The sequence below is a fragment of the Magallana gigas genome, chromosome 6 (assembly GCF_963853765.1).
Source record: "Magallana gigas chromosome 6, xbMagGiga1.1, whole genome shotgun sequence".
NCBI classification, from domain to species: Eukaryota; Metazoa; Mollusca; class Bivalvia; order Ostreida; family Ostreidae; genus Magallana; species Magallana gigas.
This window is the reverse complement of record NC_088858.1, coordinates 24,167,121-24,183,158: the sequence shown is the minus strand read 5'-3', so window position 1 is coordinate 24,183,158 and position 16,038 is coordinate 24,167,121. Positions and strand designations below refer to the sequence as shown.

The following is a 16,038-nucleotide window of genomic DNA, read 5'->3' as shown; positions in this document are numbered from 1 at the left end:
ACCTGTTGATCTAATTTTAGACATATTCTGTGTCTTAACTTTTACACTGTAGTCAGAATAAAACTTATGAACATAGAAGATCATTATGTACATAATTCTGATAAATTCAATTACATTTATGATTTTAATTTTGTTTTAAATTAAAATCTCAAATTAAATTTTTTTTCTTTAAAAACGAATATAGAAAAGTATGCAGTATAAAAAAATCATTTTTGAAATTGACTTCATTCTTGTTGTGTCAAAGTACTGTAGATTAATTCCTTATATTTTATGGGAGTACTAAATTCGGGACTTGGCTGCTTTGTATCAAATTTCAAGATGTAAAATTGCAAGGACTGAATTAATGAATGGTTTTAATTTCAAGATGTTTAAAAGTCTCTGGAAAATTAAAGCAAGATTTCATAATCTGCGAGGGTTATATGCTTTTTCATAATTTTACACTGATATTAATTCCTCACGTTTATTTAGGAATCCACAGTGAACAGATTTCCAAATGACTTTACCTCAGTTTCACCTTTACGACTGTTCATTACTGTGGATTTGTCTTCAGAGAGGAAATTTGAATGGTTTTGGAAGGTTTTCTTTCAGAAAACCTGATTATGTGACTGCTAACCTTCAGGGGAAAGGTGGAAACCTAGGACACGAAAGTCATTTCGTCATTTACTTTATAAAAGCAATCAGACTCTATTTTATGGCTTGTCTGATGGAAAGAAATGACATTGTTTCACTATCACTGTAGCAATGGGCTCTGCGCCATTTCAAATCATTGAATTTGTATAGTTTTTTTTCCCCATTGTGTTTTCATGGTGTGATTGCTCATAGAACAAATTAAGTTATTTTCCATTTGACGTATTAAACTGGACAAACCAGAAATCAATTTTCTCTATTTTGGGAGAAGATTTTTTTTTCACCATTTACCAGAGTTAGCTTTGATAACAAACTCAGATATTTGGGGGGGGGGGGGGGGGGGGTGTGAGAACCCAAGTTACACATGAAATAGATTTTTCATTTACCTTATGTATATTAATTATTAGTTAATAATATTTCTTAATGATCTGAATTAATGGACAATGTGTGCTAATGCATAACCATGACAATTAATGTTGTATTGGTGCAAGATTAGATCAAGTTTACCTAATATCTTGGAAAAATTAAGGCTGAACGTGTACTGTAGATTCCTAAATAAACGTGAGGAATTAATATCTGCGTAAAATCGCGAGAAACACCCTTAGCGAATTTTAAAATTTCGCCATTATTTTTTAAGAGTTGAGAACAATAAGAATTAAGGAAAAAAGTTGCTCATTTGCGATTTTACATTCTCGCGATTTGATACAAACCAGTGAGATCGCAAAATTTAGTACTTACGAAATATAAGGAATTTACAGTATGTGTCGGTAGGAATTTACAATGTATGCATTTCTAAAACATTAATGCTGCAATTTGATATTGTAGATTTTGACATAAGATAATTGAGACAACTGAGAATCATACCCGTGATTAAATACTTTATTTGAATTTTAATATCAAATGGGCACTATGGTATGCACTCTAAGACTAATTAATGATATCTATCATTACATATGTCAGTGTGATGATTCTATATATACATTACATATTTTAAAACAAACCCCCCCCCCCCCCCCCCTTTTTAAAAAAAAAGAAAGAAATTAAATTAAATGTGTATATAAATAAAGAATGAGAAATAGAGAAAAAAAACTAGGATAGAGAGGAAAGTCAAAGAGTGAGAGAGACAGTTCATCTGCTGTTACAGACAATGGGTTATAATCATTGATTTTATCTCGTAATTATGGTATGTTAACTCAGACTCTTAATGTCACCATAGAATAGTATTCAGGGATAATTAAGCAACAAAATGTAACACATTGTCAGATATAAACATGTGACACATTGTCAACCTTAAACATTCGCTGATTGCACAGGTGTTTGTTTAAGCAAATGTCACCGGTTCAGGCTCCACTGTATCGAAAAACGGCCCTTTAAACTTGATCACCATCAGCCGTAGTTTATGAGCACCTGTTGCAATAAATGTTGTTTTCCAGATGCAATATAATCAATCATATGAACCCCTTGTGCTTATAGTTGCATTTTAATTCAGATTGGTTTGTTTATTGCAACACAAAAGAGATTGGTTTGTTTATTGTAATATACAGAACCCAACATGGTGCAATAAAAGTTCTGGACCTGAGGCTGTTTATCTTTTAACTTAATGAATTGCTTTCTGCAGAGTGATTAAATCAAGACATATAAACATATAACATAGATGGAAAAATGTCTTGGATTCATTCATTTATTACCTTTACTTATGCACATACAGAATACATTTGAAAATGGTAGGTACTAATCAGCAATGAATTGAATTATTTAATCCATGTTTATTTGGCGCAATTATTAACTCTTGAAATACTGATACTATGTAATTGTGTAAACAACAGAATCGACCGTCTGTGACTTACATAAGAGCACACATCTAGTATTAAAAAAGGGCCAAGGTTATTGTTTTGTAACTTGAAGAAACTGAATACATATTACATTTGAAAAAATTGCTAGCTCACTATTTAATTTTATAGACCTCAGGGGAGGTTGAGTCAAAGATGCAAAAATTTGTAGTGCGCCATAGATTTTTAAAGTTTACAGTAACACATTCCTTCCATTAATAAAATCAGCCATTAGCTCTTAATTGTGCTTATTCGAATGGATACATTTTATTTGGTTAAAATAAATGAATTATACTTTCAAAAGCGTATACAATACTAAATGTAACAAGCATTCTGAGAGTATTGCATAAGCAATACATGTCCCCTACCGGGTTGTGGAAATTGTGAAAACAATGCACTGTAATATAGAATATCAAACCCGAACATTAAGAAATTGGAATATAAAAAATTGATTTTCTCAAAAAATATGTCAACCAGACGCTACAAAAGTGTAAACTTGATCCATAGTTTGACATTTTGAAGCTGTTTAGCAAATTTCATATTATTCCTCAAACGCATAAAGAAAAAAAGTGTGGAAAACTGAAGTGGGACAGACGGATGGACGGACAGACAGACAGAGGGGCGGACGGACAGACAGACAGACGGACTGACGGATGCAGAGGAAAGCTATAGTCCCCTCCGGTGAAAACCGGTAGGGGACTAACAATGCTTATATATAACTTAAATACCCAGATCTAGATGTTCAAATGAGTCTTTCCTCATAATATTGAATTATTATACACTTGGGTTTAACCTTAACACATTGTTTTCTCTTTGTAGTGAAACAAATTGCCTGGACACTGGTTTGATCATTGAGATCTGGAATAAAGGCATGCTGTGGGATAAGCTGCTGGGTCTCCATTGGCTCCCATTGAGGGATATTCACCACTCAAATTCAGTAAGCCAACTCAAGCTCACAGTTTCCCAGCTCTTTTCCGTATAATTTGTCCTCAAAACAATGTCTCTGAACTCAGTAAACCAACTTGAGCCCAGTTTCCCAGCTCTTTTCTGTATAATTTCTCCTCAAAACAATGTCTCTGAACTTAGTAACCTAACTCAATCCCAGTTTCCCAGCTCTTTTCTGTATAATTTGTCCTCAAAACAATGTCTCTGAACTCAGTAAGCCAACTCAGGCTCACAGTTCCCCTTCCCTTTTCTCTCCCTTCCTAAATATATGACCTCAAAACATCTCTAACTGCGCCCTCCCTCCCATCCTTTCCTTTAAACTTGCCCTCCTCTTTGCTGACCTGAACTTTTTTGGGCCTTAAAAGTTCCTGGCTTTTAGTTATATATTGGTTTGATATGCCAGGGCCTTTGTATTAACTGCCCTTGGACAGTATTGACTCAAACTCTTCGAGTTTTGGCCGATGCTTACCACTTGAGTTGATAACAAGGCTGAGATCAAAACATCAGTGTGATGATTCTATATACACATTACTTGTAATGTACATTGGTTTTATATAAACCAGATTTTGCAGAACATGAAATCTGAAGGTAAAGGAAGAGATTTTTTTGGGGAGGGGACAAGAAAATCAGTTCAATAAATCAATCAACTAAGGTATACCGTACATATATATATATGATTGATTCATCTAGAATTCATGTAGCTGAAGCGTATTGGTCGATCTGTTTGCTTGAGTAGCAAATAGATACCAACAATAATTGTCGAGAAAAATTATATAGACTGAGACACTTTTTTCGGGAAATATAAGAGATAACTGCAACAGATTTGTTAAAAGAGGCTTCTTCCTAAGCTGGTCAAAATATTAACAGATTTTTGCAAATAATGAATGGTGGCAGGAGTCTGGAGAAATGTTCTGTTTATCTAAGACTAGAAATGTTCTTTGACGAACTAGTTGGTAGACAGATGTATATAGGAACTTGAAGATGAGTGAGGGAACAGCGTTTTTCCAGGAATAATCCATAAAAGCACCACTTAATTCTCATTAATACCAAGTTCTGCGCTGACACGAACAGCTTCCAGTGAAGAGTTCTCCAGATGAGTCGAATCTAATCAGACCAGCGGCTTTTTCTTCTATTTTTTGGTTGTTGGTAAAAGTGATTGCTCCTAATACCTTTATAAATGACTAGCTGAATTTTATGTGAACTTCCTTGTCAAATGATGAATGCACCATAAACTAATCTTTAGAGTTCTCCTATAAAAGAATTCCGTATATGATGACTAATTTTCCAAACGAGTTGAATCAAATTCATATAAACCAAGGATCTCCATAGAGGTTTAAGATTGCATGAGTTTTCTATATGGCTTTGGGGGGTGGGGGGTGGGGGGGGGGGGTGGGGGGGGGGAGCTAGAAGTAGAATACCATAATCAAGATCTGAGGTAGATCTGTATAATTTTTTTCCCATAAAAAAAAAACACTGAGAAAATCATGTCAGTAAGCATGACACTTGATTCAGATACTGTAAACGTACTATAATGAGGATGTACAATATTTGGCGAAAAATGATTTTGCAACAGATAAGCCTGGATTTGATTTAGCCCTTTATATCTGAATGTTCCTATTTATCTATACATATACGTTTGAAATTTAGTGATGTACTTGATTTAGCGGAAGCCACCTTCTTCCAAAAAACTTATAAAAAATAGAATGTACAGCCAAATTTAATACGTTTACAGTATTTTAAAGCACAGGTATTACAACTAAGATGATTTGGAACAATTATTTCCCCATGCAGCAAGAGACTTGGAACTGATTGTCTTTGGTGAAAGACCATCCAGGAGGGAATGAAATACTGTAATCATCAATGAAAACTTGATCATATTATAGCCATCAAGATCTTGATAAAGGCTGACCAACGCCGAACAATTTCAGAAACATCTGCACTTGTTGGTGTCAATGTCTGAACTGTTCATTACAATTTTATCTGAACTTATAAACAGTAGGTTATTGCAAGATGGATTCCAATTGGATAAAATTACTGTCAGAAAATGATTTCTTGTTCAGATTAATTGTGATTGGGAATTTATTTCTCACCAGATAAAATTGCCTGGGTAGTAAAATGATAAGCTTAAGTGCCATTATAAACTTGAATATTATAATAATCCATTATTAAATCTAATCTGAAAAAAAATTTTAAGTAATTTTTTAGGAAGCAATTGATAATTATTTTTTTTTCCAATATTGTGTCTGGGACTTTTTTGTGTACACTGTCTTCTGTATATCATGTTTTTCACTAAAGTGCCACATGTGCAGTAATAGCTAGGAAGAATTGAAAAAAATCAGCTGTACATGCATGCAAACAGAATTTTGGAGTTCTTTTTCTGAATATAGATAGATCTTTTCCATGAACATCTTCCATTTAATGATCATGGAAGAACTATCATTAACTTGATTACAGCAGTAAATCAAGATAGGATAATGGTAGTTTCTAAGATCCCATATTGATGGATGTTCGTGCACAGGTATCGATACTTCCTAGCCAAAGTCAAAGATCTCAAGATTTTTTTTTTTTGAACCCTCAGGCTGTCTCTATAAAATGTTTTTTTAAATCTGGCATCTAGCTGAAAAAAATGCAAATACATATACATGTATACAGCCGTTGCATGGTTAAAGATTGATGGACTACACAGAAAGATGAAACCAGATCTTTGGCCAGTTCTTTAAGCTCCATAAGTCGTGGGTGAAAAATGGAAGAATCTGAAGCATCCATCACAATAGAAAGGCAGAGACATTATCTAGTGATCATTTTGCAGCTCAGTCAAGATGTGAGATGCTTGATATGCAAATGAGTTCAATATTTATTGCCAGATTATTGTTTCCTTATCAGGATACAGAATTCTTTAATGACAATTGATTCTTTGAGGATAATCCCTAAAGGGTTGGGATGGATGGGGAGATCCCATGTTTGGTGACACTTAACTAGAAAACTACAGAGAATCCAAGTTCCTATAAATACATTTATTGATCCCTCTTATCTGTATTTAACAGGAACCTATTGGGAAAATTGAAAAAAAAAAAACTACAGAGAATCCAAGTTCCTATAAATACATTTATTGATCCCTCTTATCTGTATTTAACAGGAACCTATTGGGAAAATTGAAAAAAAAAAAAGGTAAACAACAAACCACAAATGAATTCCCCCTACCCCCCCTACCCCCCCCCCCCCCCCCCAAAGAAAATCAAAAAAAATCTACGGATTAACTGAGCTTATTTTCCTTCTCTCTCAGAAAAATTGTTCTCCGAAAGTGCCTGGCCATTTTCAGTAATGAGTTATTAACATTGCTTGTTTTGGTCTGGATCCTGCTGCCTGGTTAATTGAAATGAGTCTCCATCTCTTGATAGATCAGACCTCATGCAACCAATAGTCATTGAATCGACTTGTCCCCTCGTATCCAAGCTGAACCTGTCTAATGGTCTGTGGGAGGGATTTAATTAACTTATCTGACCATAATGTCTGCCGATTTAAACCATCAAATAATTTTCTGATTACCTTTATGTCGACTTACAGGAACCTACAATAGCTAGACAATAAGTGTTCATGTACCAAATACTTGCTTTTATAATTATCAATTTACATGTACAGATATTGGATGTTTTATATATTTTTTTCCCCAATGAAATAGTTTTATCAATACTTCTAAACATTGTATTCAATATACAACAGAGAGGCAGTTAATTGTTAACAAAATACATGTATTTTAAAGGACTATATATGATAAGGGTCTAAAATGGCCCCCTAAAATGAACATCATCATTTTACTATCATTCTTTGTTTTCTTAGTACAGGTATGTATATGATGTGTTTACATAATATTCATTTTGGTTCAAGTGCCCACAATTTAGAAATACGACATTGTAAAGACAACCTTTTCCCGCCATTTTTGCATTTTGAGCGTAAAACAGCTTGTTTTCAAGCAGTTTTTCCTTCCGAAAACATAGAGCGCATTCTTGAACAAATGAAATATTTTAATCAGAGATGTATCTAGCCAAGACTAATAAGTGACAAAAATATTTTCCTTGTTCAAGCATGCGCTCTATATTTCCCATTCGTAAATAGATAAGAAAAATGTCAATTTTGGGCTGATTTTGATTGAATTATAGAAATGGCGTCACTTCTGACGTCATATACTGCCAGTGAGTGCAAATAATTCAAATAAATAGATGAAAAATATATTTTATATAAACTCTTCTAAAAAATTAGTTAACATTTTATTGTACCCGAAACATTTAAGAAATGGCGAATTATGGGGGCCAAATTTAACTCTTATCATATATAGTTCTTTATTGTCTTGGGTATTTTTATTACTAGTATGCCATTGCTAAAATTTTTTTTGAAATAAGTTGCTCTATTTTGGGGGGCCACAATCATTGCATCCATTGTCTTTTGTACTTGTAGGAGGGTGAAGGAAGATGGCTGTCCCTGGATAGTGAGCTCATAATGAGGAATGGCAAGGTCACAGGCACCAGGTTTCCCACGGGACACACCATCCTTCTGGATGCTAGATTCGAGTTACCATATGGTACGTAGTCTTGTAGAGCATGAGTTACTTCATGTTACATGGTCACGTAGAGTATGAAATACCATATGGTGCATATTTCTGTAGAATATGAGCTTCTTTATAGTATGTGGTGATGTAGAGACAGCTATGAGCTACCATATGGTATGTGGTCATGTAGAATATGAGTAACCATATGGTACATGGTTCTCTAGAATATGAGCTTCTTTATAGTATGTGGTGATGTAGACACAGCTATGAGCTACCATATGGTATGTGGTCATGTGGAATATGAGTTACCATATGGTAGGTGGTCATGTAGAATATGAGTTACCATATGGTATGTGGTCATGTAGAATATGAGTTACCATATGGTATGTGGTCATGTAGAATATGAGTTACCATATGGTAGGTGGTCATGTAGAATATGAGTTACCATATGGTAGGTGGTCATGTAGAATATGATCGAGTTACCATATGGTACATGGTTTTTGTAGAGTATAAGCTACCATATCATATGTGGTGATGTAGAGTATGAGAGCTTCCATATAGTATATGGTGATGTCATAAGAGTATGAATTCCCATATGTTACATGGTCATATGAGTTACCAATTTACCATATGGTATTTGGTATATTGTATTTTTTTTCAAGGTACATCTCTGTGTATTCTTAGTTATTATTTTTTTAATTATCTATTCTTTCCTTCAAGTTTTAAGCAAAAAAAAGAAAAATATTTTTGCCATTGAATGATATGGATCAAACTACATTTATTAAAATCACAAAAAATGACAGAAATTTAAAACATGCCAAGTTTGCTTTACCCTCTGTCTTAAATTCCCATGGAGTGAAAAAAGTAATTTTTTGCTTAGTACTCTTTCTCTCCCTCTCTCTCTTTGTTTAATATTTGATGGATGCCATAATTTCTTTAACACAGTGAGAAAGACAGATAAATGTGTTTTCAGGGACTGAAAACTGGGCGAATGATAAACATCATGACATTTATAGTTTAGGGATTCCCGAATATAGGGCAACCAGTGGTAAAATATTGATTGAAAACTCATTGCTAAAAATTTGCAATGAACTTGTAAATTGCACGATTTCGAAAGGCAACGATGATGTACACTGCTGCAATTGCATTAGAATGTCGAAATTTGATTTTCAGCTTTGGAATCAGAGTAATTTTGTGCCACTTGTCTATACCTAATTTGTTTGTTTTTGTGATAGGTGATATTAATGATGATAAAAGAGTTAATTATTTACAGAACAAGAACAAGCCAGGGAATTTTTGTTTCTGCGTAAATGTGGAAATTTTTATGGACTAAAACACAATTTTAACCTAGTCATTTGTCTTAAGGGACAAATAAAACTGGAAGTATGCATCCTTATTAGATATTGCAAATCAGATTGCATTGACCCAAAAAAAGGTACTGACCTATAACTTGTATTGTATGCTGAAGTGAGTGGCCCAATATTGGATTTCAAGCCATTATTAATGAATGTAGGCTTCCAAAGTAGACATCTTTTGGGATACCTGTACAAATTGCAGTAGACTGATATCATTACAGTCAAGAGTATTGATTAAAGAGAGTCTATATTCATCTCCCATCCGAAAATCTTTAATTTAATAAAAAGCAATTTATATGGATGAATTGTTTAGATTACACTGATATATGGAATGGAAAGTTTGTTTTTGGTCTGGTTGGAACTCGTTTTAATTAAGTCATTAAATCTTAATATGGACTGTGCATGCAAAATGTGAGGAATGAGACCTGCAGGTTTCTTTTGACAAGTGGACCAAATTTTGTGAAATTGCATACACAAAGGGAATTTTATATGTCCATCCAAAAAAAAAAAATTGATCAGCAGAAGAAATTCTCAGCGGTCTGTCTGTCGTTTGTATGTTGTATGTCAGGAAGCTCCTTGCTTTAGTGGGTGTAGAGAATCATTATGACAACTTAGCCTAAAAAGATGGAAGTGGGCTAGATATGTTTGCATAAATTTCCATTTAAACATCATCCCAGGAGGCCATGGCACAGGGGTAATGCTCAACTTTGTGATCAATGAAGCTGTAGGTCTGATAGCTTGACTGGCTGTCTAGACTGGATTCAGTTTCATTAGCCAAGAATAATAAAAGTTTATCAATATCCTGGTGACATCTCTTTGTACTGAAGAAAGATCTGCCTATGGCACAGGCTGGAAGTTGCTCGGCTCATACATTAATTTCCACGTTTTTCGACTTCTGAGAGTGTTCAAATCTCCAGATGCATTTCTTGATCCAGGGATTTAAGGGAGAGAGAGCAACAGTCAATAAAGAACTTCTTTTTTTTTCGATTAGACTGAAATTTAAAAATGGCAGAGGAATTTAATTGATTTTCAAGAGGGTGTATTTTTTGTAAACTTGGTGCACTGTTTCGTGTAGTACGTTTTAAGAAAAATTCTTTGATTCAGGGGCTATATATATGAATTAAAAGAGAGGCAAGAAATAGTTGTTTGATAATGAAATGTTCCCTTTAGATTTGATAACAACAAAGGTGATCTAGATGACATTAGAAATTGATTTTCGTCTTAGATGTAGTGCCTGCAAAAATAGGCCCATCCATTAACAAATAAAGATTCATTATATTAAAGGTGAGAAAAAAAAACTTTGGCTCTTTTGAAGCTTAATAGAAGCAAAGAGCACAGTTTTTGAGGGAAGTTCAAGAAAGTGTCATTGATTAAACTCTGATGTCGTCAAATAGATGGATATTGCTTAACTGGTTTTCTGATTGATTATTTGGGTTATTGTGTATTGCGTGACCAACAGTTACAACAATATTACAGTGCAGAGCTCTTAAAATGCTTCCTTTGTTTAAGCACAATGTTGTTCTTGTCACAGAATATTAAAGCAATATGACCTGCGTTTTTTAGAATTTAATTTTGCTGCAAAAACCTGCTAGTATGCAAAGTCTGCATGTAACTTAAATTTTTATAATAAATATGATTTGAAAAAATCATTAATATTTGGCAGAGGAAAGATTTCTCTTCTAATGAATATATAGCAGTTCAATTTTTGTACAAGACGACAATAATTCAATTTTGTTTCAATTAAGGCTTCTTAACGACTTTTGCCCACAAAAATAAGGCTAAGAGAAATTCATAAACCATGAAATTTTTTGTCATTTTGTTAGAAAATAACATTTTCGTAAAAAAAAAAGTTCAGCTTGAAAATTGCATCTCATATTGCTTTAATGAAATGATAACTCCTCATTTAGTTTCATAATCTTTCAACATCTATTTATTTGTTACATGAAGTGCTTTGAATTAAGCGTTTGCTAGCTACCATCGATTTTGATTTTTCAGTCCTCTCAGTACTTTCATTAATTGATGCTTTGATAATTTTTTCCTACTGAATTAATGATAGAAAGATATAAAAGCTCGGTTTCAATTTTGTGAAAGCAGGTTTTATTCACAGTGAAGTCACTAGACAAAGTATAATCTTGTCAAATTGTAGTAGTAGATTTGGTATATGTAATAAAACAATTATTTCCCTTCAAGTAAGAAAACAGTAAAAACTCAATTTGCCATTTGGTATAGAAGAAGCCTAACAATCTGTTGTGCTCTTCTGTTCTTGGACAACATAAGTTTCTTGAGGTTTCTCCTCTACATACCTTTGGACAAAGGTTCTGACTCTTTTCCAATCAGGCATGAAATGATTGAATAATATTTTTGGATGGCAGCTTAATTTTTAAGTCTGTATGTAAGATTTTTAAAAGTTTCTTTCTAAATCTTTCATTACATGATAAATAACACTGTCTCTTTGTATTACACAGATCTCCCAGAGGCTGAAGCTGCAGAATTGGAAAATAAACTCAAAGTTCTCAACACCATCGATCAAGAGGTAGGAATAGAGCCATTTTAACTGTAAACAAGAACTTGGACTTAAGGTTGTTTTATCAAACAGCAACATATATGTCATAGGGCTGTCTATTTTATTGTAGTCGGCCTGTCTTTCTTATTTTTGACCAATCAGTCTTTGCTAATTGAAAACAACATTTGTCTACTCTTAGGTTGTGCGTTACATAACTCATGAATATTTTGATTATTTTCAACTTCTTTTGATGCATGGGTAAATAGTTTCATGATAACAAATGTCTAAGGTCTTGTTGAAATGGATGATTTTAATTAGCATGTGCTTATCTGAGAGAGAGAGAGAGAGAGAGAGAGAGAGAGAGAGAGAGAGAGAGAGAGAGAGAGAGAGAGAGAGGATATTGAAAAATTGTGTAATAGCCAATAATATAAAAAAAAAATTCACGTCATTTTTGCTCTTTAAATAAAATCAAATTCTGTATCTTATAGTTGATGACTATACAGCGCCAAAATACATATTCCACTCAATGTAAGTACAGTTATTGCACGTTTAATACATGCAAAGGGAAGTAACTCCAATGCAGCACTCTTCACATTGCTATTCATTATTGGAATTCTCCAGACATTTATGACTTTACATATAGAAGGGTTGAGGATTAGTTTGATTAAACTTTTATAGTATCACTGCATTATGGGAACTCTGCTTCTTTTTGCAGGTCATATTTTTTAATCGTTTGGAAGCAATTAAATTCTGATAAATTTTGATCAATATCTGTTGAATGAATTAAAGGTCTATTATTCATCTTTCTAACAGTCTTTGATGGTTGCTTTAATATTTTTGTTTTGCCTCTAAAGCTGGGATGTCTGAAGACAGTGATTACAAGAGTGACAATAGCTACCCCCCTCCTCACCAACACAACGTCTCAGTGAAGCAGTTTCCTCTGCATGAACCCAGCAGAGATTTTTACTATAATGGACAGTTTGATTCATTCGATGGAGGAGGGCTGGATGATGATCGACAGGGATCATTTGACCGTTTTGAAAGTTTTGATGAAGAGGAGTCATTAAATGGACATCACTTTCATGATCGGTATCAGCGGGATCTATCTCCAGAACCAGACAATGAATCTTATGAAGAAGAATTGACTCACTGCTCCGAGAGGAGGAGTCAGGATGATCCGAATTACGATCAGGATCAGGATTACTCTTTGCGTGGATCAGATTACGATCCTGTGGAGTACGACGATTACGAACGTGCAAAGCTTAATGATAGAAGCTTCAGTGAGGAAGATGAAAGCTACTCGGGGGGGAGGGAAATGAGCCGAACACTCAGTGAAGAAGAGTCCTCAAGCAGAGGAAGGCACTATGATAGAACTTTCAGTGAGGAGAGTAACCGGATATATAGTGAGGAAAGTAACCGGATTTATAGTGAGGAAAGTAACCGGATTTATAGTGAGGAGAGTAATCGAGACCAGCACTCCATGGAAAGAACACTTAGTGAAGATAGTAGCAGAGAGAGACAGCAATATTACGACCAAGTGGATGATCGACGGCCTTCTTATACGCAGAACCATCGAGGGAGCTACGACAACACCAAGAATAGAGATTACGGGAGAGAGTGGGAGTACTATCAAGATGAGGAAAGCACATATGTTCAAGGGCGGAGTGATACAGAGTCGGAACATATGTCATACAACAGCAGGCCCAGGCATAGTCGACAGTACAGCTACACTAATAGGGGGTAGGTACTTACTACGGAACATATGTCATACAACAGCAGGCCCAGGCATAGTCGACAGTACAGCTACACTAATAGAGGGTAGGTACTTACTACCAAACATGTCATACAACAGCAGGCCCTGGCATAGTCAAGTTCAGTACAGCTACATTAATAGGGGGTAGATACTTACTACCAAACCTATGTCATTGACCAATAGGCCCATGTAGGCAAAGTCAACAGTACATGCAGTTACACTAAAAAAGGGTAGGTACTTACTAGTGAACAGGGTCATATGTTAATTGGCCAATGAAGGCATAATAAACAATAAGGTACACTTATCGAGAGTACTTAGCAGAAACACTAAAGTTAAAGTATTTTACACTTTGTAATTACATGTAATAATTAAGAAACAAATTGGTCCCCTGAAGTGATAGAAACAGTTAAAAAACAGGAAAATGTAAAGCATGTTTATAACATTGAAGCACAAGGAATTAACATTTTTGGATAGTTTAATACAAATGCTATTTCTATTTGATTATCTAATTAATCATATTAGTGCTTCAGACCAAAAGGTATGAAAACTAATGACATCATTGTTAGCATAAATTTTAGATATGGATGTTCAATTGTATAAACCTTGCTTCACTTTAAAACTTAAAGAAAGAAAGAAAAAAAAACCCCTGATGTACGTGCTTTCCCAGTACTTGGCTCAAAGAGGAATAAACATATATACACTGTACATAGAAGAACTTGTATTATAGCTGTTTCGTCATTGATTGATGCTTTGCTGGTGGGCTTAAATAACAGCAGGAATAAGCATTGTTTCTCCATACAACCCACACATACTAAATACCAGCTCGGAGTCCCTATTGTGTGGTCACAGAATAAGTTGGCCTACTTGACCTTTAGAGAGATAGTATATATCTTGAACCAAATCACAAGAAGACATTTTCATTAGCTCTTAACGGTGTTTGTAGAGACACTGGAGGGTTGAAAAAAAGCAGGGTATTTTCGGTCTCCTAGGATAATTTAGCCTATATTGTCATTTTGTTTTTGGGTTTTATTCATTTTTTTCTCTTGTTGAGCTTGGTTTATATTGCTCTATTTTGTCGAAACCAAATTATGGTTTTGAAAAATTATCTGCACATACTCAATGTCCTACTCCTAGCTAGCATCCCTTAACTAAATCGACTTTTAGATATCAGTGACTTCATATTGAATGTTCATCTTTAATGTTTCAAGAAGACAAGAGAAACGAAAGGATTGCAATTAAAGTAATTCAATTTATTTAGAACATGATAAAAGACTAAAAAAAACCCTGAAAATTGTGTTGCATTTTGGGAATTATAGATATTTATGGAATTTTTTATTATTTTATGTTGATTACTGAATTCTTCAATAATAATCATGTACAATGCTCTTTCGAGATAGAATTGGTCCCAAAGGCTTTATAGCTGCCAAGTAATCTCCTATAAGATATCTCATCCAGAAATTTACCCTTGCCAATCAACAGTCGGCATTGAACTCAATGCAAACTAATAAAATTAAAAAAAACAAACCCAGGGTCGTAACTGCATGATAAGGACTTCAAGCTATAAATTAGAACCGTTTTAACAAGTCCTTGGACTTTCAGTAGGATGTAACTATCTATTTCTTGCGTCAAAACAAGTTGAAATGACGCTGGTTTCAAGCGAAATATACACCGATTGCGTAGCCTTAGCTCAAAAGCCAGACAAATCCTGTTGATTTCAAAGAGCCATGACTGAGTGGCCTACAATGAAATAGACAGACCTACGTTACAATGCTGTTTGACACAACTACCCAAAGTCCAAGCTCCTGTTAAAATGGTTCTATTTAAAGTTCAAAGTAGCATAGAGCGGTCTTTTTACTCAGATATATACATGTATACCCGGTACTATTCTCTTTTGAGAGGTGGACAGGCATAGTGGATGTAGGCAGCTATGCCTGTCCATTTCTCAAAAGAGAATAATACATGTACTTTAGTAAGCTGACAAATTAAATTGAAAAGAATTTTGGAAATTTGAAATCAAGGCTCTCTCATTTTGTTCAATGTACTGTAAGAAAATTGATAATCATGCAAGCAATTTTATTTACAATTTTTTTTTTTAAACAACCATTCATTGATTAAAAGAAAAGTCAAATAGCCATTTACTCTTAAATATCAGAAGAAACGGTAACAAGTACAAACAAAATATTTGAACATGGAACCTCACCAAAATTTAAACAAATTTACAATGTTGTCTTTTAAAAACTGTTGGCTCCTTGCGTGGGATCAATTAGCCCACGACCCACTTTCCATTTATTTTCCTCCGCAAGTAAACTTACTGTCGGCCGAAGAAACAGTGGAGCATTTCCTAGCCCAAGTTCTAATGTCACATTGATAAAAGATGCAATTATCTTCCTCAGGTGACTGGGAAAATTTCAGCATATAGATGGAGGGTAACGATCGAAGTGATAATCAAAAAATCAATTGACAGCAGTAAATATGACTGTCGA

At 34.3% G+C, this 16,038-nt stretch overlaps 1 protein-coding gene across 32 annotated transcripts in view; it reads left to right on the top strand.

The window, feature by feature from the left end:
- Window positions 1–16,038, top strand: part of LOC105330539 (protein unc-13 homolog B) — a 102,197-nt gene that overhangs the window by 30,084 nt on the left and 56,075 nt on the right. For 31 of the 32 annotated variants that reach the window (XR_010715046.1, XR_010715038.1, XR_010715040.1 and 28 more), the window contains 5 exons: window positions 3,276–3,393; window positions 7,854–7,977; window positions 11,765–11,832; window positions 12,291–12,330; window positions 12,657–13,542. Coding sequence is in view for 23 of the 32 variants with exons in the window: in XM_066088793.1 (XP_065944865.1) it covers window positions 3,276–3,393; window positions 7,854–7,977; window positions 11,765–11,832; window positions 12,291–12,330; window positions 12,657–13,542 (1,236 nt within the window). In the remaining 9 variants the exon portion in view is untranslated. Of the gene's footprint in view, window positions 1–3,275; window positions 3,394–7,853; window positions 7,978–8,425; window positions 8,434–11,764; window positions 11,833–12,290; window positions 12,331–12,656; window positions 13,543–16,038 lie in introns of those variants that run through there. The other variant, XM_066088812.1, reaches the window with a different exon arrangement.